This window comes from Muntiacus reevesi, chromosome 13 (assembly GCF_963930625.1).
Source record: "Muntiacus reevesi chromosome 13, mMunRee1.1, whole genome shotgun sequence".
NCBI lineage: Eukaryota > Metazoa > Chordata > Mammalia > Artiodactyla > Cervidae > Muntiacus > Muntiacus reevesi.
The window spans coordinates 29,443,760-29,468,424 of NC_089261.1; the positions used below are offsets into that span (position 1 = coordinate 29,443,760).

A 24,665-nucleotide genomic window follows, 5' to 3' on the forward strand; every position below is an offset into this window, starting at 1 on the left:
AAAAAGTATTATATCTGCATGTAAAAAATAAAAAGGTACAGAAGGTCATGATACAAAAAGTTAAAATCTTTTTTCCTTCAACCACTGGTTCTAATAACAGACGACAAAGCTTTTCTATGCATCTTCCCAGGCAGTTACCTTTATATCAAAATGTGTGCTCTTATTATACAAATTGCATCTTACTCTATACAAAGATTTTATACACAAAACTCGAAGGTGATCACATACATGTGTCACCTGTTTATTCAGCAGTGCATCTTTCTGTGTCATTATGTGTCTAGCTTTTTCATTACTGTATGCAGTAGTGGTCTATTTTAATGCTTAACAATTAAGTTCATATTAAAAAATGGTTCAACATCTTAATAATTATATAAGTATGAAAGCTTATATGTATGAAAGCCTCTGGTTTATAAAAATTCCACCATTAGTAATAGAAATGAGTATTTTACAGGTTATTCTTCATCTTACTTGTCTGCTGTTTAGTATTTCTGTATCAATTATGTTTCAACGTAGGCCTCTGGTAGCAGAAACCAGAACAACTTTTATTGTGTGACATTGTTCTCTTTTCTCATCATAGAATCTCATCCTGGCTTCTTGGCTCCACTGACATTGGTGACTGGAAGCAAGGCTTGCCTTTCCTTCCCACTCTTGACCTAACCCCAGTCAACCGTGTCCACGCACTTCGGGCACAGAGTTCTCATCAGCAGACAGTTCTTGCTGGCTCATCATTTCCCTGCAGTGGGGCTCAGGGCATTAACTAACCCAAGTACCTGGTAGAAGGGAGACAGCGAGTTACATAATTAAGTCTGTTCCTTCGGTACTGGGCCTTTCTCCAGTTCAGCAGTTCCCTCTGAGAAACAGCAAGAGGCCAAATTATGACTGGCCAACTTCCGACTCCCTGAGTCGCGGCTCCCCGCTGTGGAGTGGGGTCAGGTATTCCACCAGGATGGAGCCCCTGGACCTGGCATGCAGCTGAGTGAGCGGCAGAGCTGACTTAGACAGGCGCTCACCCAAACAATAGTACTGAAAATTTTAGTTGGCTCACTCAGCTCGTCTCATTGACGAAAAGTGAAATGTGCTAAGGGGAGTATTATTAGCTTTCAGCTTGCCATAAATTGTTGAGGGAACAAGCCACAAAGGAAATGTTCATCTGCAGCAAGATGATAAACAGGAGGATGCCGACCACGAGGGCGTATTCCTTTTAAGGCTTGTGCGTTGCGAACGACACACTCGCGCACACACACACGTTGCAAACGACACACACACGTTACAAACGACACACACACGCACGCACACACCCCTCCTTAGTATGTGCTTCCCCGAGGGCATATCTTTGCATAACAATACATTTGGTGAGGCCACAGCAGCTGCGTTTTCCCCGCCCCAGAATCGGTGCCCGAGCCGGCTGCGGCCTCTCCACCGTCACCACTGTGGCCTCAATCCTCGTCACCGAGGCGGGGGCGGGGGCGGGCAGGCGCGGGAGCGCGGCGGCACCCGGAGCATCCGAATTCCCTCCGCGGCCGCCGATTGGTCAGGAGCCGGGAGGCGGTGGCAGCCCCTCGGCTCCGCTCGCGGTAGCTGCAGGGAGGTGGCCATCGGGGCGCGCCGGGCCGGGGGCGCGGGCTGGGTGCGGGGTCGCCGCCGCCGCCGCCGCCTGGGTCCCTCGGCCGAGCCGGCGCTGACACCATGGTGAGTGGTCTCGACCGCTCGGACCGCGCCTCCCGCCAGCCGGGCCTGGCTGCCCGAAGGAACCGGCCGAGTGCCGAGGAAGCGCGCTGGGGGCCCGGGGAGCGCAGCGCTGGCCGCGGAGCGGCCTCGCGTTTCGCCTGCATCCCGAGCGGGGAGACGGGAACGTTGGGGTTAGCTGCAGGGGCGGTTGGTGCCTGGCTTCCCGGGTGTCCGCACGGCGCGCGCCTTCCCGAGCTCGGGAAGGGGACAAGCTGCCGAGGCGCAGGGGCTCCCGGCCAGGGCCGGCCCGCGTGTGTGGCTCTGGGCTCTGCGGCCGGAGAGGCGTCGGGCTCGCGTCCTCTCCGCCGGGCTCTCCTGGGGCGCAACCTGCCTTGGCGCGGGGGCAGGTGAGCGTGGGAGGGGGTGACCTGGGGATGGGGCGGACAGTGACGGAGACAAGCTGCCCCTGAATGGGGCGAAGGTCGCGCCCCTGTACTACCCCTCCTTAGCACCCGGACCCCAAATAGAGCGGAAGCAGGGGGCAGGGTACCAGGTTCCCCGGCGCGGTGCCGGCAGCTGCGGAGGCCTGGCCCCCAACCCCCTTCCCACCGCGGCCGGTCCCTGACGCTCGGGTCTTCCTGTCCCGCAGTATGGATTCGTGAATCACGCGCTGGAGCTGCTGGTGATCCGCAACTATGGCCCTGAGGTGTGGGAAGACATCAAGTAAGTGTAGGGCCCCCGCGCCCCGCTGCGCCCCCACTTCCTGCCCGAGGCGCGCATCTTCGGCGCAGCCGCGCTCCCACGCTCCCGAGCCCGGCCGGGGGTGGCGGGGCGGGGCGGGGCGGCCCGGGGGGAAGGATCCCCAGGGTCAGCGCGGCCTCTCAACCCGGCCGGGCGTGGGAACGCGCTGCCCGCGCCCTGCGGCTCCCAGGCTCCGAGCCCGGGAGGCTCCCACGCGGAGGGGCCCCGGGGACCGCAGAGGCCTCCGCAGAAACGAATGAAGACGGCTTGCTGGTCGTTCACACACTTTGCAGACTTGTACGATAAATGGGGAGGCCTTTTGGGTCTGCTGAAACTCACTTTTGAGATTGCCTATCGAGCAACTGTGAATCGACCTCGTTTATTCGTCTGAAATAAAGTGAATCCCCGCCCCGTTTATTTTTGGTTTCTATTACTGTGGTGAGGCAGGAGGGTATCCTAGTTTTCGTCTGGATCTGTGAGCCCAGTGCTTGGGATGTGAATGGAAATAGCGCAGCCACTGGGGGTTTCAACCTGCTGCAGTGACGGTCACCAGCTCTCCGAACACCTTGAGCATTTCAGTCCAACTGAGATCTCTTTTTCTTTCTCTCGCTCTGGTAGAATTTGCCTTTCACTTGTACGGTTGATCACAGCCAAGCAGCCACATCAAAAGCCACCATTATGTGGACTTGCATTTTGGGACAACACTGTAACTGTCACGTTCAATTAGAGGGACAGAGAGTGGTACCCGGATGGACAGAGAACACATTGTTATTATTTACTCTCATTTCCTGTGCTCACCGATTTCATTTTGTTGTATCAAGTAGGTGATGCTTTCATGCTGTTTGTTCCTAAATATATTACAGTTGCAGTGAATTCTAACAGGCTCTATTATGAAGTTCCACGACAGTGATTTCTTACACAGATCTGTTTCCATGGAAATTACCAGAATTAAATATAGAGCAGTAGACTGCAACGTTTCCTTCCCTTGGGTCAGTATCCTTGAGCATTATTTCGTGTTCCCTGAGCCGTTTATGTTACGACGGAGTACATCCGCATGCTATAAAGAGAAGTAGGGGTTTTGTGATTATGGGGTTCAATTAAATAAGAATCTAGGCCCTAAAGCTTACTTTGGGACTTGAATTCTCTATCTACCTTATTAATACCTTCATAATTTTTATTTTGCTTGGCAGATAGTTACAGAGAGGCAGGCATCAAGAGAAAGATTTTTAACAGTGTAACCTATGTATAAGACTATTTTAAAGCCATTTTCTTTGTGAATTTATGAAGGCATCGTGTATACCAACCATGTGGTAATTTCTCATCCGTAAAATAGAAATTCCCAAATTTCCTAGTGGATGTGTGATGACAATGAATATATTCAGAATTTTCAGAGCACGGGATGGCTCTTGTGGTTAAACAATCTTATGCACAATTGGGTTTAGAACATGTATCTTCCCCATTATTGATTTCGATGATGTCAAATACAGAAATGAAAAATTGTACCTCATAGAGAAAAGTGTAGGAGATTTAGAAATGAAATTATCAAGTGCTTCATTTATACCGGCCATATTTTCCACAGAGAAGGTCAGAAATATCTAACGATTTACAAATTCCCTTGATGTGAAACCTTAACTCTGCCAAATCACACTAAGAATGTTATTGCATTCTTTTTACAAATGTATTAATTTTAGTTAAACATCAATATCTTCTAACTCATGAATTTATTTTTAAGTTGCGTCCAAAAGTATTCTTCATCTGTTTAAGTGCTAATAATTTAAATCAGATGAAACTTTTTTTTTTTTTTTTTTGGTAAAATGGAACAAACCATAGGAATCTTTTTCAAGGATCATGTGCCCCTGCAAGAGAAATGCTATTAGTTTTACTAGTGTTTGCAATTCAGGTATTAAGTTTGACTTTCTTTTTTTTTTTTTTTTTAAATTTCAGCATCCCTCCTGGTAGAGCCCATTTTGTCTTGGATACAATTTAGTATCTGGATGAGAGAACCTTGCTGAGTTTTTTGCATGGTGGGCCTTAGAATGGTTCACTGTTGGGACCCCTGAGGGATCCCTGGAAGGGTATTTGTTTAGAATCACAGAGATCCTCATTGCCTGGGCCCGGATGGGAGACTTTGGCAGGGTTTAACCTTGAAATGCTCCCTAGGAGATTCTGAGTTCTCCTCTGACCTCACCACCTATGCCAGGGAGGATCTCTGTAGTCAAAGGTCCAAGATACTTTCAGTTGTACCTTTTTATGAAAACTGAATATATGAAAAGCATTTTTTTTAAAAATCTCAGTAAATACCCAACTCCACTAGCTTCCTTTTTGCACTGTCAAAAACTATCTAAATTGATTATAAAATTTCATATCATACTCTTTTGGTTTAGGAGGCAATGGCCATCCATCCTTCTTCAGAAAGGATGCCAAACATTTAATGACAAGTAAAATCCAAACAGGTTCCAGACAGAAAATCCTAAATGGTAAGAGCCAGAAATGCTTCATTGTAAACTCCCTATTCACTTACACTCTTACCAATAATGTAACCATTTCACAAGAGTTTTAAATTCCACTGCTAAAGAAAAAGAAAGATTGTCAAGACTGAGGGTCAGCAAACTTTCTCTGAAAGGGCTAGATAGTAAATATTATAGGTGTTGCAGGCCAAGAGTCAATTTTGAAGATATTATGTGTATCCTCTTTAAAATGTAAAAGCCTTTCTTATATCCCAAAGTTGCAAAAACTGGCAGTGCGTGGTACTTGACTCACGAATTGTCGTTTGTCCCTCTGATCTAGATCATAACTGCATGTAAAAAAGCCAAAGAAACTTCTGAATCTACCTCAGATCCTGTTTTGTTGCTTTCCTTTCAGTTTTGAGATGGCCCTTTCTGGAAGCCACGGTTCCTAAGTGATGAGAAATATCAATCATTATTTCAGGAAAGCATGAAGCCAGGATATATGTGTGTATATATCTAATATATATATGTATATATTAGAAAAGCACCTCAATATGGAATTTAGTAACCGTTTCTGACACGTTGCCATTGGCCCTGGTTACACTAACATTGATTCAAACTACTGGGTTCAGAATCTTCGTATGAGATTTGGAAATAAACTAATGGCTCTGTTAGTTGATAAATATTGGAGTGTGTTCCTATAGAAGACTGTTAGGAAGATGATTCCCCTGTGTAAAGAATGCATATGTATTTGGTATGTTTTTATGTGATTTACCTGTACAGAGCAGCATGCTTTTTTCATTCATTGATTCAAGTCTTCTTTCATTCTCTAGTTAAGTTTATTTTTAAGGAGCATAGTCAAGTGTTTGAGTAGTGAGGATAGAAAGTTTATGATATGTTAGTTTCTACTGTACAACAAAATGAATTAGCTATAATTATACATATATCCCCTCTTTTTTGGATTTCCTTTCCATTTAGGTCACCGCAGAGCATTGAGTAGACTTCCCTGTGCTGTACAGTAGGTTTTCATTAGTTACCTATTTTATGCATATATCAATAGTGTATATATATGTCAATCCCAATTATTTCTACCCTCCCTTTCCCCCTTGGTATTCATGCATTTGTTCTCTACACCTGTCTATATCTGCTTTGCAAACAAGAGCATTTATATTCCAATAAAAATTAATTAAAAAAAAAAGACTGAGTAGAATCACCTCCAAATAGCAACTGAGAACAAAGAGTGGCAGGACTTCATGTTTTATGTATAGTTTTGGTTTATTTTGGTTTTTCTTTTCTTTTTTAGCATTTTTAAATTGAAGTATAGTTGATTTACAGTGTCATGTTGGTTTTAAGTGTATAGCACAGTGATTCATTTATACATACATATATGCCTATGTATATATTCATTTTCAGATTCTTTTTTTCTTACAACTTATTACAGAATACTGAGTATAGTTTCCTGTGCTCTATCTTTCTATCTCCCCTTTTTTTTTTCTTTTATAAAGTAAAACCATGTTGATTTGGAAAGCTTCCCCCAAAATGTGTATGATATGATCCTTGCTTTCAAATACAGTTTAGAGATATAAAACTGTTTCTAATCTTATTATATCTTGATTTTTTTTTTGCCTGTAGCTAAATGTGGAAACATTTGGCTGTTGGATAGTATGTTCTGATCTTCCAGTTTTGAAAATAATGCTTCTTGGTGAATTTGCTCATCATGAATTAATCCTTATGGTTCATGTAAGCAGATGCTTGGCTGTAGGCTAGTTATATGTGACTTTCCCAGTTGCATAAACTTCCCAAGACTAAACTCTATAAGGAAACAGATAATAACTACTTCATGGGGTTTTATACTGAATGATGCCTGCAAAGTGCTTAACACAGTTCTTGATAAATAAGTGCTTAGTAAATGGTAGCTGTTACTTCTGTTACTCTAGAACCAGAGTTTTCAGGTTTTCCCTTTCCAGCTCCCCTGAAAGATAAGAAGCACTCTTACATGACAATAATTGGCTGATTCTGCACACTATACCTGTTTAAGTGTGCACTCATTGCTCTAGGACAGGTAGTGACTTCTTGTCATTTCACTTTCTCTTTCCCTTTCTCCATCTCATGCAGCTTGTACCTGCCCTTTGGATTTGAGGTGCTCTGAAATGGTCATCTTCTCCTCAGCTCTGAGCACTTTCCGTCTTACTTTGATGGCTCCCATCAAGTTTTCTGCGTCTGACTAGTCCCACTTCTCCCCCTCTGCTCATTGTAGGAAGACTTACTCTCATGATGCTGTTTTTCTGCTGAAGCTTTACTTTGGAATCAATCCTACCTTATATTCTTCCACCTCCCAGTCTCTATCTGTTATTTGAAGATGCAGTGTATGTTCTTTTTCTTTTTTTAAACTCATTAGTTTTTAATATTTTGGATCCCATGTGTAAGTCATAACACACAGTATTTGACTTTCTTTGTCTGACATTTCACTGAGCATAATACCGTCCAGTTCATCCATGTTATTGCAAATGGCAGAATTTTATTCATTTTTATGGCTAGTAATATCCCATTGTGTATATATTGTATCTCTTTATCCATTCATCTGTTGATGGACACTTTGGTTGCTTCCATATGCTCTCTTTTGGTTTTGTTTTGTATTTTAGACTGTACCATGCAGCATGTAAGATTTTAGTTTCCTTCAGGGATTGAACCTGTGCCCTCTGCATTGTGGGGTGTGGAGTCTTAAACGCTGAACTGCCAAGGAAGTCCTCGTATGCTCTTAATATTCATTTTATCAAAACAAAACCAAATCAAGTACCACATTTTGCCTTGTTTTAATCAGATTTTCATATTCCTGTGGCAGTATAATTAAATTTTTGTACCTTCCTGTATTCTTGCTCAAGTGGGCTTTAAAACATTAAGTCCTTTTTATTATAAAAGTTGTTTAAAATTTCCAAAGTCCTTTCCTCACTAGTTTCACATGAGTGCCACAATACCCATTTGAAGTAAGAAAGGCCTTTCTAGCTCATTTTTTCCAACTTTATTGAGATATAATTGGCACATAACATTGGGTAAGTTTAAGGTGTTTTATGTATGGTTTAGACACATTTGTAAATTGCAGAACGATTCCCACCATGATATTCACTAAAACTTCCATACTGTGGCATAGTGACTGTTTTTTTGTGGTGAGAAGGTTGAAAACCTACTCTCTTTGCAGCATTTCAGTCTGTGATACAGTGTTAGCTGTAATCACCAAGCTCTGCACTGATCCCCAGACCTGTTCATCTTGTAACAGTTGTCTGTACTCTTGGAGCAACACCTCCCCATTTCCCCACTTCCAACCCTACTGACCACTCTACACTGCTTCTCTGTTTGTCTGTTTTACTTTCTACATATATAAGTGAGCTCAGTGCTCTTTGTTTAATGATAAAGTTGAGTCTCAGGAGGTGGAATGACTGTCTAAGGAATGATGTCAGAAAGCTGTAGACTCAGACCAGACTCTGCTCTTCTGATGGCAGATCTGCTGCTCCTTTTAAGACAGAAAGTATGAAAGTTGTTAATTGCTCAGTCGTGTTTGACTCTTTGTGACCCCATGGACTGTAGCCCACCAGTCTCCTCTGTCCAGGCAAGAATACTGGAGCGGGTTGCCATTTCTTTCTCCAGGGGATTTTCTCAACCCAGGGATCGAACCTGGGTCTCCGCTTTGAAGGCAAATTCTTTACTGTCTGAGTCATGGGCATAATACCAAAGTAGGGGCTAATGAAGTCACATACAAACATGAAGCCATATTCATTTCATCCCCAGAAACTTTCTCAGTACAAATCAATGAATACATTGAGTTAAAAAATAGGTGAACCAGATAACTGTTATAAGCAGGGCCTTTTTCTTTAGAAAGACCTGCTGGTCAACCTGGCAGGTGGAGGGAGGCCCGATGTATCCACTGGAAGCCACCTGTGTCTGTGGAACTGGGTGCTCACGGCAGACTCCTTCTCATGACCCCCTAGGGAATCTGAGGTCCTTAATTCAGGGCTTTTCTTTGATGGTCTGAGGTATCCCCCAGCCAAACAACCTGGGTCTTTGTTTTCCTTACATCTGTTATCTTTGCAAAATTAAAAAAAAATCATAGATGCATATTACTTAATTACATGTCAGAGGAGGAGCTTTGTCCATTAACATGAGCAGCTGAGGAGTGACCTGAGGATCTGTGTTCCCCTCTCATTCCCAGACCTGCATGGACGAATACTGACTGGACCTTGGACCTGGTCCCCACAAACCATGTCCTTCCTGCCCTCGCTGTTCTCCAGAGTGAGAATGTCTTGCAAATGTTTCTCGTCATTGTGTCAGAAAGTGATGGTCATAGCTGATGCTGTGCAGACATCACCAGGAAAGCACACTTAAGGAAAACTCTAGAACCGGCCCCACTCAGAGGCCGATGACTGCCAGGACCTCGGGCCGGGGGGCTTTTCCATCGTTGCTTTGTTTCTTTGCTCACTCACCAGAAAGCAGGGGAAACAGTGTCTCTGTTTATGTCTGGCCAAGGGGAGTGGCTTTTTTTATACTGATACCGAGATTAGTGGTGTCTACTGTATGAAAAAGGGGAACTTTTTTTTTTTAATGTGTAAGAAATTTTATTGTAATACAGAAATTTTTCTTATAGGAATGTAGCTTGAAGAATAGTTTAAGGTATATAGAAGGATTTAACTAGAAGGATATTGATCACAGCCCCTTATAATAGCAAAGTAGTAGGAATAGTGAAACTAATCAAAGATAGAGAACTGTTTATTTATATACTGGTTTTAAAAGGTGTTTCAGAGAAATATAAGACATAAGGAAGAGGTGATCTGACAAGCATTTTAAAAGGAAATGGATCAGTATTTCTTGAGAGGTCCAACAGATTTTTTTCTTTGAAAGTTTATTAATGAAATTAATTCAAAGTTGAAATTAATTCAAAGTTAATTTCATTGAAATTACTGAGATAATTACAGATTCAAATGCAGTACTAAGAACTGATGGACAGAAGCTGTGAACCTTGACCTTCTTTCCCCTAGTGTGTTTCAAACTGTAGTATAATGACATTAATACATCCATCTTATTCATATTTTTCAATTTTACTTAAAATCCTTTCTGTGTATCTATTTGATTTGATCATATGCACAGGTTCACATGTCCACAACCATGGTCAAGATACAGGACATTTCCATCACCACAAGGATCCCTCATGTTGTCCTTTATAACCTGGAAAGGGGAACATGCTGACATGTTTATTGTTCCTTTTTGTTACTGCGCCTTAGGTTGTGCTGGGGATTCTGATCTGTTGCCACTTACTGTTGAGTCATGAAACACTACCGTGTTCCTCTGTTGAGATTCTTGGTGGTCAGTCTTCAAATCAGCCAAACATGGGAACATTCAGCCCTCAAACCCCACTTGCTCTCAGCACCCTAGCCTCGTGGGCAGGTTTTCAAGCCAGTTTTCGAGCCAGGCTGACCTTTCCCTTCCAGGGAGGGTGACACCTGTGCTCAGAAGGGTCTCACTCCATGCTCCCCACTCCTGCCTCCCCATGAAAATATTTCCCAGCCTTAAGAAAGTGAGAAAAAATCTTACTTTTTTATTTTTTGCATTTTTATTTTTAAAATTGAGGTGTGGTTGCTTTACAGTATTGTTTCTGCCGTACAACGAAGTGAGTCAGCCATGTGTATACATACATCCCCTCCCTCTTGAGCCTCCTTCCCTCCCGGACCCCTGCCATCTCGTCACAGTGCCAGGCTGGGCTCCCCGTGTGGGCAGCAGCTTCCCACTGGCTGTGGTTTACATATATTGGTGTAGATATGTCAGCCCTACTGTTTCAAGTCATCCATCACCCCCAACCCGTGTTCACGTGTCTGTTCTATATGTCTGTGTGTGTGCTCACTTGTGTCTGACTCTTTTGCAACCCCATGGACTGTAGCCTGCCAGGCTTCTCTGTTCATGGGATTTTCCAGGCAAGAATACTGGAATTGGTTGCCATTTTCTACTTCAGGGGATCTTCCCAACCCAGGGATTGAACCTGGGTCTCCCACATTGCAGGCAGATTCTTTACCACTAGCACCACCTCTACAAATCTTACTTAAGGTATGGCTTCTTTCACCTCCAAAACTATACTTTTCCTTCATAGTACATGCACAAGTTTATAATTACTTATTTGTACTGTTATTTGATTGCTCTCTGTCTTGTCTCGCTAAACTGTGGCATTGATAGCTAGCAGAAGGCCTCTGTGTGTGTGTGTGTGTATAATATATGTGCATGAATTATCTTTCTGATTTTCAGAGAATAGAGCACGTCTGTATGTGTCACACATATTTCTTTCCTGTAACAAGGATTTATTATGTCAGAATGGTGACATCTTCAGCTTCTTTTTAATAAAATATAAGCTCTGTTGAAATGGGCATTTCTTATATAAGCAATGACAGAAGATATAGCAGTAAATTATAACATCTCTGTTTGGAAGGGTCAGAGTTCACACATGGATATAATAAAAGGATTAAGAACACTGCTTTTGGATTACCAGTTGCATAAACCCCCAAGACACAGGGTTGGATTCAGGACAAGACTGACTCCTTTAGCAAGTGTCTCAAAGGCAGGCCTGTGTGGTGCTGTTTAAAGGCCATGTCTAGACTGTAGGTGGGCTTCCCTGGTGCCTCAGCTGGTAAAGAATCCTCCTGCAGTGCAGGAGACCTGGGTTCGATCCCTGGGTTGGGAAGATCCCCTGGAGAAGGGAAAGGTTACCCACTCCAGTATTCTGGCCTGGAGAATTCCATGGACTATATAGTCCATGGGGTCGCAGAGAGTCAGACAGACTGAGCTACTTTCACTTTCACTTTCAGACTGTAGGTAGATGTTTATGATGCTGAAAGTAAATTTTGAAACCCGATGAGGATGTTCCCCATGACCTGCAGTATTGACTGTAACAACTCATGTACGTAGGACACACCATGTGTTCCGCAGTCGTGGTCCTTTTTAGGCTTCGTACTTGTTAACTCACATAATCCTCCCGCCCACCCTAGAGGACAGATTTGTTCTCTATTCTTATTTTAGAAATAAGGGAACTGAGGCTTCATGACTAACTCCTACCTCAAGCCACCCATGTCTTAATTAATCATCAGAGCAGAGATTGGGGCACAGGTGGGCTTGTAGTGATAGTATTATGTACTTTCCTGTAAACACGAAGGACTCAACAAGCTTCTCTTTTCCAAAGACGATTTATCATGAGGCTGGGCAGCATACATATGTGTTACTACTACCCTCTTTGTTTTCCTGTACTTTTCACACACTTGTCCAGGTGCGTGTGGCTGTTATATTTTTAAAGGTGTTTTGCTCAGAGATAGGGCTTCCCAGGCGGCATTAGTGGTAAAGAACCCGCCTGTGCAGGAGACATAAGAGACTTGAGTTTGATCCCTGGCTTGGGAAGATCTGGAGGAGGGCATGGCAACCCACTCTAGTATTCTTACCTGGAGAATCCTCATGGACAGAGGAGCCTGGCGGGCTACAGTCCATAGGGTCACGAGGAGTCGGACACGATTGAAGTGACTTAGCACTTACTCAGAAATAGAACATCTACATCGACAAAGAAAATCAGAGACTCAGGACTTTTGAGCAGTTGACTTCTGTGCGGTTTTGGAAACACTCTGAGCTGTGGTGTTGTGAGGAGAGTTCAGGATGAAGGAGGCTCAGGGCTGAGGGAGTCATTTGTCTTATGAAGCTGCTGAACAGGACTACTTTGGAATGTTTGAGATTGTGTTTTCAGAACTGGGACAATCTACTTAGGAGATTCTCTTGTGCCACCACTGGACACAGTCAGAAAAAATACCGTTATGTATCCAGAGTGGGTCTTTGGTTAAACCCATGTTACCTGTGAAAGGATGACTGTCACCACTTACAGGACTTGGGTGAATGAAGACCTGGCCTTGGAGGACTGACCTTCACCATCTGGTGAGCAGTCAGAGCAGAAGGCCTCTCTCCTCCAGATCCCCCAAATTAGTGTCTTCTTCAGGGACTCAGACTTTCTGGGAATCTTCAGATCATGCTATTGAAAATCAAGGGGCTGTTAATGCTTCACAACTGCTCCCAAAAAAGCAGTGTAGATTTTTAATTTGTAAGTGTCATAAGTAGTTATTATCTGTGCTTCATGGCTGGGAGGTTTTAATTTTAATGATTGGACACAACCCAGCCTTGAGGATGTCCTTACCTCTCAGTAAATTAGACAGATCATCCTGGGATTTATTGCCAAGACTCTGCATACTGTCTTTAAATATAGTCTGTGGTGGGGTAACAGTGTTTACAGGATCAGCAGCCCTGGGAGCTGTCATGAGTTGGGTTGATTGATATGAGCTGAGTTTTCTGCCTGAGACCAGACTTTGAGACTCCTGTATTCAAGACGCCTGTGTTTAGCCTCTCCTGTATTAGAATTCCTGTTCTCACACCTCCCTAGGAAGCTTCTTTGCCTACTAGCCAGCAGTTTCTGTAGTATACTCAGCTTACCTGAAAGGAACTCACCGTCAGAATATGAATTCACTTTCTGTCCATTCACATCCCTTAGGCAAGGAAAATCCCTTAGGTATGAGTTATGAGAAATGCTGCCTGGATATTTCTCACAGCTTGTATACCTACTTAAAAAAGATAAATAGTAAAGACATTTCTCAGTTTGAGAATACACTGGACTTCTGCCAGTAATGTTTGATTGTTTGATTTTTGGTAGGAAGTTTTGGAACGTGTGGAGGATATTTAATTAACTCATTTCTTTTAAAACATGCACACATTCACTGAGTGCATGCTCCATTCTAGGCACCTGTGTTTAGGCATTAGTGATTAAAAACCAAAACCAAAACCACAAAACCAAAAAAATCCTACCATAATAAATATGCCATTGTGGGAAAAGGTTATTTGTGTAAGTAAATGATCAATTTAAATTCCAGCAAATAGCCATCTCTAAAAGTAAGTAGGAAATCAGTTGCTACTGGGAAAATTTTTCATGGGTACAGGCTCAATTTTCAAATACTTTTTATGGCCACAAATGTATAGAATAGAATTGTTTCCTGTTTTGTCTCCAGGTGCAAGTCAGGACTTTATTTTCAAAGCTCTTTGGAGAGATGGAGCTTGCTTTGTTTCGGCTGCCTGAAGTCATGCATTCTATCAGCTAATGACAGATTGCGTACAGCTTTGGTTTAACGGTTTGGATGCTGAGTGGATCCTCCCCCCTCCTTCCACTCGCTGTTTCCTTGTCCTCCTCCTGTTCCCGCCTCCATCTTCCCCACCTTCTGACTCTTGCCAGCTCGATGTTTGGGGCATTGAGTGTGTGAAGAGCCCTCTCTCTAGACTGGTTGTGCATCTGTTGCTCGGTTCTGTCTTTGAGGGGCGAGCTTGCGCATCCTCTGGGGACATGGGGTGAGCCTGGTCCTTCTTCCCGCTGTTGTGCAAGGGAAGGCTGTGACTTGGGATGCGGATGAAACCAGGTCAGCATCTTTCTATCTGGGTTTACTTGGTTAAAGAAAATGCCCTTTTACCTCATCCGGACTCACTTAGGCCAACTTAAAACTTTCTCTAAATATTTATCACTGTCTGCAGATTTCTTTCATAGAATAATGCATCAACCAGAAAGAGCTAATGCTTAACCCTCAAACAATTGTTAAGTATACAGGTAAAGATAACACACCCTGCTGTCAGTCACACTGGAAATTGTGGAAACCTATATTTGTTTGGGTTTATCCAAGGGATTTTTATAATTATAATGGGAAACAGCAGAATGTAATCACACAAACCCAGATCATTTGATGATAGCAGTTTCATTGGTTGCTATTTGATAGATGAACAGTATTGAATACATTTTAATCCAATTTGCCTGTGGCTTGATATGGTATTTTTTTGTCACCTAAAAATCATTGGAGGAAAAAAAATCTTTCATTTTCAGGAAAATTTTCTGTCATATTTCTCAGAGAAGCCTGTATTTTCCTCACTTGTAAAAAATGTATGCTTTAAAATGTATCAACATATTAAACAAAATTGGTGCTCAAAAATATATTCTGAATAATGAATGAGTCTAGAAAATTTGTTCAAGGTATATGGCTGAATTTGGGTAATTTAAGCACAAAAGGAACCCTACTGTAAAAAATAAATCAAATATTGTTAGAAATGATGTACCTGTATATTTGACTGATCCTTTGCTTTTAATGAGAAAAACACTTGGAAGTTGCAAGATGAGAAAGTGAAGGACAGAGAATTATAAGGTGATATTACCTGGATTAAGGACGTTGTTAATGGGATCTGAATAGTAACTCACATCCCAAATTTTCCTACATTTGTTGGTCACCCTCTGTGATTCTGGTTAGCTGATGAAAACACATTTTCTTCCCTCAGAGATCAGGTACATCTGAGGGATTGTTGTTATCACATCTGTGCTTTCTGGAGGCCAAAATGTTCGGCAGAATAGAGTCTGAACAAACCTAAATTTACCTTTAAGTTAGAAGAAAAGCAGTGCTGAGAATTGAGACATTTCTCTCAAAATGTCTACTGGCTCCAGTGGCCAAGTTGCTGGAGAGTAATTTTTTGGATATTTACTTCTTTTGCACTGTAAATTCTCTGTAAATTGGAGGAAACCAATTATCAATGAAATGTTTGTAATATCCTCAGTTAGCTTTTACTCCTAAAAGGGAAGAATTTGAAGAATGGGCTACAGAAAGAATTGAGTTGGGTCCAGAGATATTAGGTCCTAGACGTATGTAGCCTCCTGGAGCCTCTGCTCGGATGTAACTTCAGGATGCCTCACGTGGTCACTGCATACCCTTGCATCCTGCCCCTCCTCCTACATCCCCACTTGTCCCTTCAGCCTGATCTCATAATAAATTATAAAATTTGCATATATATTATGTAAACATAATAATTTATACATATTGTAATAATATATGACCATAATAATGTATGCTTATTGTTTGTTTCCACCAGCTAAAGTGTAAACTTTAGGAGGGCAGGGATCTTTATGTTTCATTCATTGATATATTAAACATGCTCAGAAGAGTGCTTGGAGCAGAATAGGTATTCAGTTATTTGTGGCAAGACTTCTCCCCCAGGGGAAAAAAAGAATAATTAAAGGGTGCTTTCTGAGACGAAAGCAAATAAGGAATACTAAGCTTATTGAATAATTTATTGGAATTCATTGTGAAATTTTTGAGAAGGTGATTATTTCCTTTCATGTACTGCTCTTTATACTTTAGGCTCCCTCCAGGGAGCATGTTGGGCTGATTATTCCAGGAAGTAAAGCTTAAAAGATAAGGGCGCTTATTTTATTAAAGCAAGAGAAAGAAGAAAGAAGAGGGATGCATTGACTCATGGTTAGGGGATTTCTAAGGAAATGGCCATTTCTCTGCTTTATGCAGAAGAATTTTGTATTCTGTTTAACAGTTATGAATTGATGACTTTTTGAAAATCTAAGTGCATTACAAAAATTTATGTTGTTTGATTTATTCCAGTTGGAAGAAAAAAAAAATAGGGCATAGTGAGAGCATGAGTAAATTTGTTCTTTATTATATATTTAATTTAAAAATTTTTATATTTTATTAGAATACCCTAAATCAGAGTCTTCAGAATTCCAGTGTGTTGACCAATGCTGTTTCATAATAAAATGTTAGTTGTAAAATGAGAAAAATTAGACTCTATATATCCTGCAAATCAACAATTCCATTTCTAGGAATTTATTCTAGAATAAATTAGAATTCAATTTAATTCTAAACCTAGAATTTTTACAGAGAAATAGAAGTATTAGCTACAAAGATACTGATTGCAAGATTTTGTTTAGACTTGTGAAAAAAAGGTATTTAATATCAACTAAAACTTGAACATGCCTAACCAATGCAATTTTATGTAGTCGAGGTATAGAAATATATTTATTGACATGAAAGGATGTTCATCAAATAGTGAGTCAAAAAGGAGGTTTAAGAACTGTATGATCTGGTATGTGTTATATACAGTTATTTTCAAGCATAAGCAACTTGAATATAATATTTGCAGTGAGTGAGTGAGTGATAGTTCCTCAGGTGTGTGCAGCTCCGTGACCCCATAGACTGTAGCCCACCGGGCTCCTTTGTCCATGGGATTCCCCAGGCAAGAACACGGGAGTGGGTTGCCATTTCCTTTTTCGGTATTGGCAATGTAGACACATAATGCTTCAGGAGCTTAGAACATACTTTTGTATTCTCTCTACAGCTGTGGAAGCAGGGTTATATTATTGCTTCCATTTTAGAAGAGAGAGGTTTGAAAAAATTTATTATATTGAAGTATAGTTGAGTTCAGAGAAGGCAATGGCACCCCACTCCAGTACTCTTGCCCGGAAAATCACATGGACAGAGGAGCCTGGTGGGCTGCAGTCCATGGGGTCGCTATGAGTCGGACACGACTGAGCGACTTCACTTTCACTTTTCACTTCCATGCATTGGAGAAGGAAATGGCAACCCACTCCAGTGTTCTTGCCTGGAGAATCCCAGGGACGGGGGAGCCTGGTGGGCTGCCGTCTATGGAGTCGCACAGAGTCGGACACGACTGAAGTGACTTAGCAGCATAGTTGAGTTATAATGTTGTGTTAATTTCTTCTACACATCAAGAGTGATTCAGTTAGATATATATAATTTCCATTCTGGTTTGTCACAAGCTAATTTTTTTTTCATTTATTTTTATTAGTTGGAGGCTAATTACTTTACAGTATTGAAGTGGTTTTGTCATACATTGACATGAATCAGCCATGGATTTACATGTATTCCCCATCCTGCTCCCCCCTCCCACCTCCCACTCCACCCAATTCCTCTGGGTCTTCCCAGTGCACCAGGCCCGAGCACTTGTCTCATGCATCCAACCTGGGCTGGTGATCTGTTTCACTATAGATAATATACATGTTTTGATGATGTTCTCTTGAAACATCCCACCCTCACCTTCTCCCACAGAGTCCAAAAGTCTGTCCTGTACATCTGTGTCTCTTTTTCTGTTTTGCATATGGAGTTATCATTACCATCTTTCTAAATTCCATATATATGTGTTAGTATGCTGTACTGTTCTTTATCTTTCTGGCTTATTGAGTACAGTTGCCTGTGCTGTACCATAGGACCTTGTTGTTTATCCATTCTGTGTAAAATAGTTTGCATCTGCTAATCCCAAACTCCTACTCCATTCCTCCCTGGAGAGAGATGCTCACGTGCTTTCTGTGATTTGTCCAAGTTCATCCGACAGGTGAATCCTGGGCTCTGAAATTCACCTCTCTGTGCCCACCAAAATCATGCATTTCCCCCTCCATGTACTGTTATGTGGAACTGCAGGTGTATACAGGGTCCGCTCTGCAGAACACACAGTGTCTGGGGGAATCTCCATCCTACCTGGACATCAGCTGTCCTATGTTTGGGGCACACACCATGTCATGGCCACAGACCGCTGTTGTGACAGCCCTGCTTGGAGGAGGAGAAGGCAGTGAGGCTGCGAGGTGTCATGGAGGAGCCATCCCAGCCTCTGAGGTGACAATTCACCCAGTTTCCTTCTGGAGCTTCAGGGGCTGAGACCACTGGGTTGGGAATCAGAGGTGCAGATGCATGCTCCGCCGGTGTTTGTGCGTCTCACCCAGACAAGGTGTTTGACACCTCAGGACACTGAACAATGAATTTTTCCTCCTCTTTAGATGCTGGTTTGAGAAAAATGGGCTTCCCTGGTGACTTAAAATGTAAAGAATCCTCCTGCAATGCTGAAGACCCGGGTTTGATCCCTGGGTCGGGAAGATCCCATGGAGTAGGAAATGGGAATCCACTCCCCTGTCCTTGCCTGGAGAATCCCATGGACAGAGGAGCCTGGTGGGCTACAGTCTATGGGATTGCAAAGGGTCAAACATGACTGAGTGACTAACACTTCATGTGAGAAAAATAATCCCAATCCTATCAAAATAAATATATAATCATGACCACTATTCAAATGATAATTCTGATTTCCTTTCACTAACCCCATGTGCATTTTGAGCTGCTGCATTTATTATGCGATGGATGTAATGGAAGATATTATCTCTCCACCGGGCACCTCAGACTCACATGTTTAATACAAAGCTCTGGATCTTATCTCTTGGTCTGCATCCCACTGTCTGTCCCAGTTCAGCTCCTGGTGACTGCAACCTTCAGCTGCTCTGGCCAAAGCCTGTGTCCTCTGGTGTCCTTCCCTTTCGTCCTGTGTCCAGTTCATCAGGAACGTGTGGAACCTGTCTTCAGATTCACTGGGGTCGGGGCCACTTGCTCCCTGCACTGCTTTCACCCTGAGTCCCGTCATCAGTCTTCCTCACCTGAATGTCCCCGTGGCCTCCTAGCTGGTGTCCTCTGTCGCTGCTCTGCTCTTGCTCTGTCCTTTCTCTGACCTTGCTATGACCTTGCTATTACATTGCTATGACCTTGTTTTGACCTTACTGTGTCTTGCACTGACCTTGCTATGACCTTGCTCCATCTCCGATGTGATCTTGCCCTGTCCTTCTCTGACCTTGTTATGACATTGCTCTGACCTTGCTCTGTCCTTGTTCTGACCTTGCTCCATTTTATACGCCTTCAACCCACGCCCAGTGCAGCTGGAGGGTCCATCCCCTCATTGAGGCCTCTGTGGTTCCCCCCACACCCTGCCAGCGCTTTGCACCTGCGAGCCTACCTGGCCTCTCAGGGCTCCCTGCAGAGATGCTTCACACCTGTCTCCACTGCCAGCTTCTCCATGATGCTTCTGGTTTTGTGCTTGAGCCCCCCCCCGCCCCCCACCACCTTGCCCAGCTTTACTTTTCTCCAAACTGATTACCATTATCTATCATCTGTCTGTCTGTCTATCATCTATCCATCTATCATCTGTGTATCTGTCCATCTACAGTTCAGGATCTCAAAGAGTCAGACACAACTGAGCAACTGAACTGAACTGGACCTCTCTATCTATCTAATATATATCTTAGCTTTATGCTTCTTCTGTCCCCTGTTCTAGAATACATTTGTCCCAAGAACTCCCTACTTTATCCCACTAAAGTGTGAATCTCTAGGGCCTCTAACTGTGCCTGGGACACCTAGGGACCCAACACATGTTTGCTTACCATTTACTTAATCAAAAGCTACTTCTTGATTATACTCATTATCAGGTATAGTGTTGGGCATTAGAATACTATATGAATGTTATTCTTGTTAAAATTACTCAAATAAATCATTTTTAATTTGGGGAGGGAGATATGAAATAAGATTTTTTTGATAGGTATGTGTCATTGATTTAAAAAAATTTGCCAAACGTGAATTCTCTTTCAAATAAAAAGTCATTTTTATATGATCCTTGTAGGTGTAGTATCTGTTCTTTCCTTTCAACTTTTCACCCTGTCTGCCTTGTTTTTGTTTTCTAGAAAAGAGGCACAATTAGATGAAGAAGGACAGTTTCTTGTCCGAATAATTTATGATGATTCTAAAACATATGATTTGGTTGCTGCTGCAAGCAAGGTCCTCAGTAAGTTAAATGTGACTTTCTTTTTTTGGCTAAGCTGCACATCGATGTCCAAGGGCATGCATGGTCCAAGGTTACATTGTATAGTTGCACAGGTTGTGCACTGCACAACCCTGATGGGAGGACAGTCATATATAGTATTAGGCTCAGGCTACACTAAGTCATGTTATTCTTTTTACAAACTCTTTAGAGAATAGAGGAGCTCTCTGCCCCTCCCCATAAAAAGCCATGCATCGAGGAAGCAAAAAATTATTGATACTTAATGTAATAAATTAATGATGTAATAATAACTTAATGTTGCCGTGTCAACATCACAGTAATTACAAAAATGTAATATGTAGAAAATCTTATCTCCAAATCTCTTTTGTAATCACTAATTTTGTTAGGTAATGGTAAAAGAAACAAGAAACTGAAAGCTACATGAGACAAAACTGATGCAAAGAAGGCAAAGTCAAAAAAAAGCTTCATTGGAAAAAAAGTTGTTCTCAAAGTAGTATCTCTTATCATTGTAGTACTTAATTTATAGTGAGACTATAGTTTGCATAGACTAGATGGATGCTTTTTACTTTGTCAAATACAGCTAGAAGAGAAAATGCTACCTTTTGTAAAATACAAGAATTACCATAAAAGTATGGTAAATTGTTAATAATAATAAGAAAAATATCCAGCATCACTAGTAATCAAAATTGACACAAATATGAAATAATTTTTATATAAATTTGACAGCAAATTAAAAATCTAGTGTAGTCAAGGGTAGAGTTAAAGGGGAAATCATACACATTTAAAATCTGATGGGAAAATAAACTGTTTTGGAGAATAATTTTGCATCATCAGTCAAAGTCTGTTTAAAAATGTTCAAATTTTAGATATATTTAGGAAATTTTCATAAAGAAGTAATTAGATTTATTTGCATTAAGATGTATGTGTATTTTCATTTCAGAGTTACTTATATTATCAAAAGTTGGAAAAGCCTGCATTTTGAGCAAGTGGGCATTGGTGAAATGAATTGTTGCATAGCTGTATTAAACAAGACTGATTAAAACTGATATTAAGAAAAATTTTAATTTTAGGAAATAACAGTAATTGAATATTAAGAAAAAGGCAGGATCTTAGGCTATATATTATTTGTAACCTGGTTATTAAATATGCATGTTTTTATAAAGAAAAATGATTTTGCACCCAAATATCTGCCTTGTGGCTCAGATAGTAAAGAATCTGCTTGCCAATGTGGAAGACTTGGGTTCAATCCCTAGGTTGGAAAGATACGCTGGAGAAGAGAATGGCTTCACATTCCAAAGTTCTTGCCTGGAGAAGTCCATGGACAGAGGAGCCTGGCAGGCTAAGGTCCATGGGGTCACAAAAAGATACAGCTGGCAACTAACACTTTCACTTTCACTTTTCATCTTCATGTGCATTCTTGATGACTTTAAAGATCTTTCTCTTATTTTTCAGAAAAAGTAAGTTATACCTTACATATAAGTTTGAAAAAGCTCAAAGTTTTGTCACAGAACCTGAGAAACTGGTTGCTTTGCTTTTAAGTACAGATTTAAACTGTTAACGTGTCAATATGCTGTCTTCTCAGATTTCATTGTATTTTCCTGGCCAGATATTTTTCCTATGATCTGTTCATTGTGCAAAGAAATTGAGGATATTTAACATTTTTGTCATGCACTTATCTTTATTCCTGCCTTTAGTGATTTTCTACCTCTAATACATTTTGTTTCTGTTGTTGCCTCTCAAATCTATAAACTAGATCTCAATGCTGGAGAAATCCTCCAAATGTTTGGGAAGATGTTCTTCGTCTTCTGTCAAGAATCTGGTTATGATACAATCCTGCGGGTCCTGGGATCTAATGTCAGAGAATTTCTGCAGGTGAGCAGTTTGAGGTCCTGGTCCAAAAGTTCTGATTTTCTTCTTCTCTCACGTGGGCTCTAGAATCTGTTTGTTCAGTTGGCTGGATTAGTGTCTAGCTGCTGAAATGAAATCATAGGGACATTTTCCCTAATTCACATAAAATAATAAGTATTAGATGGTCTTGAGTACATTTTAGCATTTTTCCTTCATATTTTTCCTTTAATTTTTGGTTCTGACACTAGACATTCAAGTTCTAAGCTAGTGGTCTCTGAAAGTCTCAACGTGTTGTGATCCATTCAACTGCCTTTTAAAAAATAAGTCTTTGTGCTAGTAGCTGTGCTTGTATGTATATAACCTGGGCTTGTTTTCTATTTCTAAGTCATTCTGACTTTAAGTATTTAAATAATTCATCAGTATCTGTAAAGTTCTACCTGAAGCTCATTGTTTCAGGGAAAGAGCCTGTCATCAAAACAGGTTTAAGAATCATTGCTCTGAGTTACATATTAGTTAATTTACTCTGGACAGGAAAATAGGAACTCTTCCAGAGTTAGTCTCAGGTGAAGTCAAGATAAATAATGTCACCAAAGGCTTTTGTTTTCTTGTTAAAACTACTTAATTTTTTTCTTTTTACTAGTGAAGGACGCATCAGGTGGGAGGCTATTTTGGGATCAACTGTCCTATTTTAAGCACAGGCATTTTTGAGACTCGCCTCTTAAAATGTGCTAACATTGAACATTATGTGGTTGTTTGTAAAGAATATTTCTAAACTGGCCGCTGAGAGCAGCCAGATCTTGCTGGAAAATGATGTCAGTGCAAGACCAGCTGAACTGGAGCCCAGCTTGGAGGGAATGTAAACGACTTTCAGTCCAGCTGCGTTATTGATTTAACAGCCAAAATAAGAACTTGAGTGTTTAATCAAAATGTCTGTTGTTTACATAGTGACATTTTTCTTATAAACTTAAAACAGCATTAAATCAAGATGGAAACCGGTTTCCAGTCTCTGCCATGGATTTACCAAACTACTGGTGTCCAAAAAAACTGCCACTTCCAAATGAAGTCGCTGCCAGGAGATACTTATATTAACTGTTAACAGGCTGTATTTAAATGAATTATTTTACATGGATTAAAGTTTGAGATTTAAAAATATTTTGAGATTGGGGGGTTAGAACGCATTCCCATTTTTAATATTTCTGTTGACTCCTGGTCACTTTCTCAACTAAGTTGCAGTTGCAGTTCCTTTCTCTTAATTTTATCTTTCTCTCTCAATGGTCACATCTATGTTGACAAAACAATCATGCAAATAGTTTACTTTTACCTTTACTCACTGTGACTGTCTGCTAAGTGTCCAGTGGCTCAGTTGAGGACTGGAGACTCCTGGTGGTTTCTCCTGGTTCTAGAGCTGTCCTGCCTGCAGGCTCGCCTCTATGTGACTAGGGTAAAATGCACACTGGCCTTCAAAGAGAATGCAGGTGACTCGGGCCTGTTTCATAATGATTACATGGTATATGATAACGTTTTGGGAATACTGAGTTATATAAAAATGTATCATAAACATCAATTTCACCTGGTTCTTTTCCCTTTTTTAAATGTGGCTACTAGAAAATTTAACATATATGACTGATGTTTGTGACTTGCTTTAATGGCTCCTAAGTCTTTTATTTTCACTGCACAGCATTGTTTTAAATAGTTCTGAGTCCATTTTCATCAAAGTCAATAGGCAGTTTTAAGATTGCACACAATTTTATTTTATTACTATTTTTATTTTTTTAGTGCAGGTATGAACAGTAAGGAAACTGTAAAGTTAGAATACTATAAAGTTTTCATCAATATTGTTTATGTTTGAATTTCTTCCTGGTTTTGAAGTTGAATATCTTGATGGCAAACTGGTTGTGTTAGCATATTGCTTTCCTGAAAAGTAGATATTTATGGTATGAGTAGGCTAATTTCAAATAAATTAAATGGACTTTTAAAAAAAAGTACCTATGAAATAAAGCAACTGATTTTCATAAAGTTTTTTAAGATTCTAGTTCACATATAAAAATTGACACTTTTCATTACAGAAAATAATAAAACATAATTTATGGTAGACATCAATCCTTTGTAAAAGAGTAGGATAAACTAGGCCTTATTTTAAAGATATTTAAAACATTTTTTTGAGTCTTTCAACACTTGACTTTAACTAATCATTGAATCCTTAGAATCTGTTTCCTAAACACTGAATTTTTCAGAATCCTACCACTTGTCTTCATTTCCCCTAGCCTTCCGTGGGACATTCCACCATTCTCTACAGAATGCATAGGTTTCCTCATCTCTCTGCATGACTCCATCTCCTCGCCTTTCTGTAACTAGTGGTTTTTCTTAAAAGCAAATATATCTCATTCCATCATTGACTTGCTTAAACCCTTCAGTGATTCCCAGTTGCTCCTTGGAAATGTAAAAAGCAATTAAAATAATTGAAACTACTTACACCCCCATCTA

The 24,665-nt window shown here is 41.1% G+C and overlaps 1 protein-coding gene across 1 annotated transcript in view; it reads left to right on the forward strand.

The window, feature by feature from the left end:
• Positions 1-1,530: 1,530 nt before the first annotated feature.
• The window catches only part of GUCY1B1 (guanylate cyclase 1 soluble subunit beta 1), a 53,972-nt gene continuing 30,837 nt past the window's right edge, over positions 1,531-24,665 (forward strand). The window contains exons 1-4 of the mRNA XM_065903916.1: positions 1,531-1,689; positions 2,318-2,391; positions 20,236-20,336; positions 22,087-22,205. Of these exons, the coding sequence (XP_065759988.1) occupies positions 1,687-1,689; positions 2,318-2,391; positions 20,236-20,336; positions 22,087-22,205 (297 nt within the window). The 5' untranslated portion in view covers positions 1,531-1,686. The remainder of the gene's footprint in view (positions 1,690-2,317; positions 2,392-20,235; positions 20,337-22,086; positions 22,206-24,665) is intronic.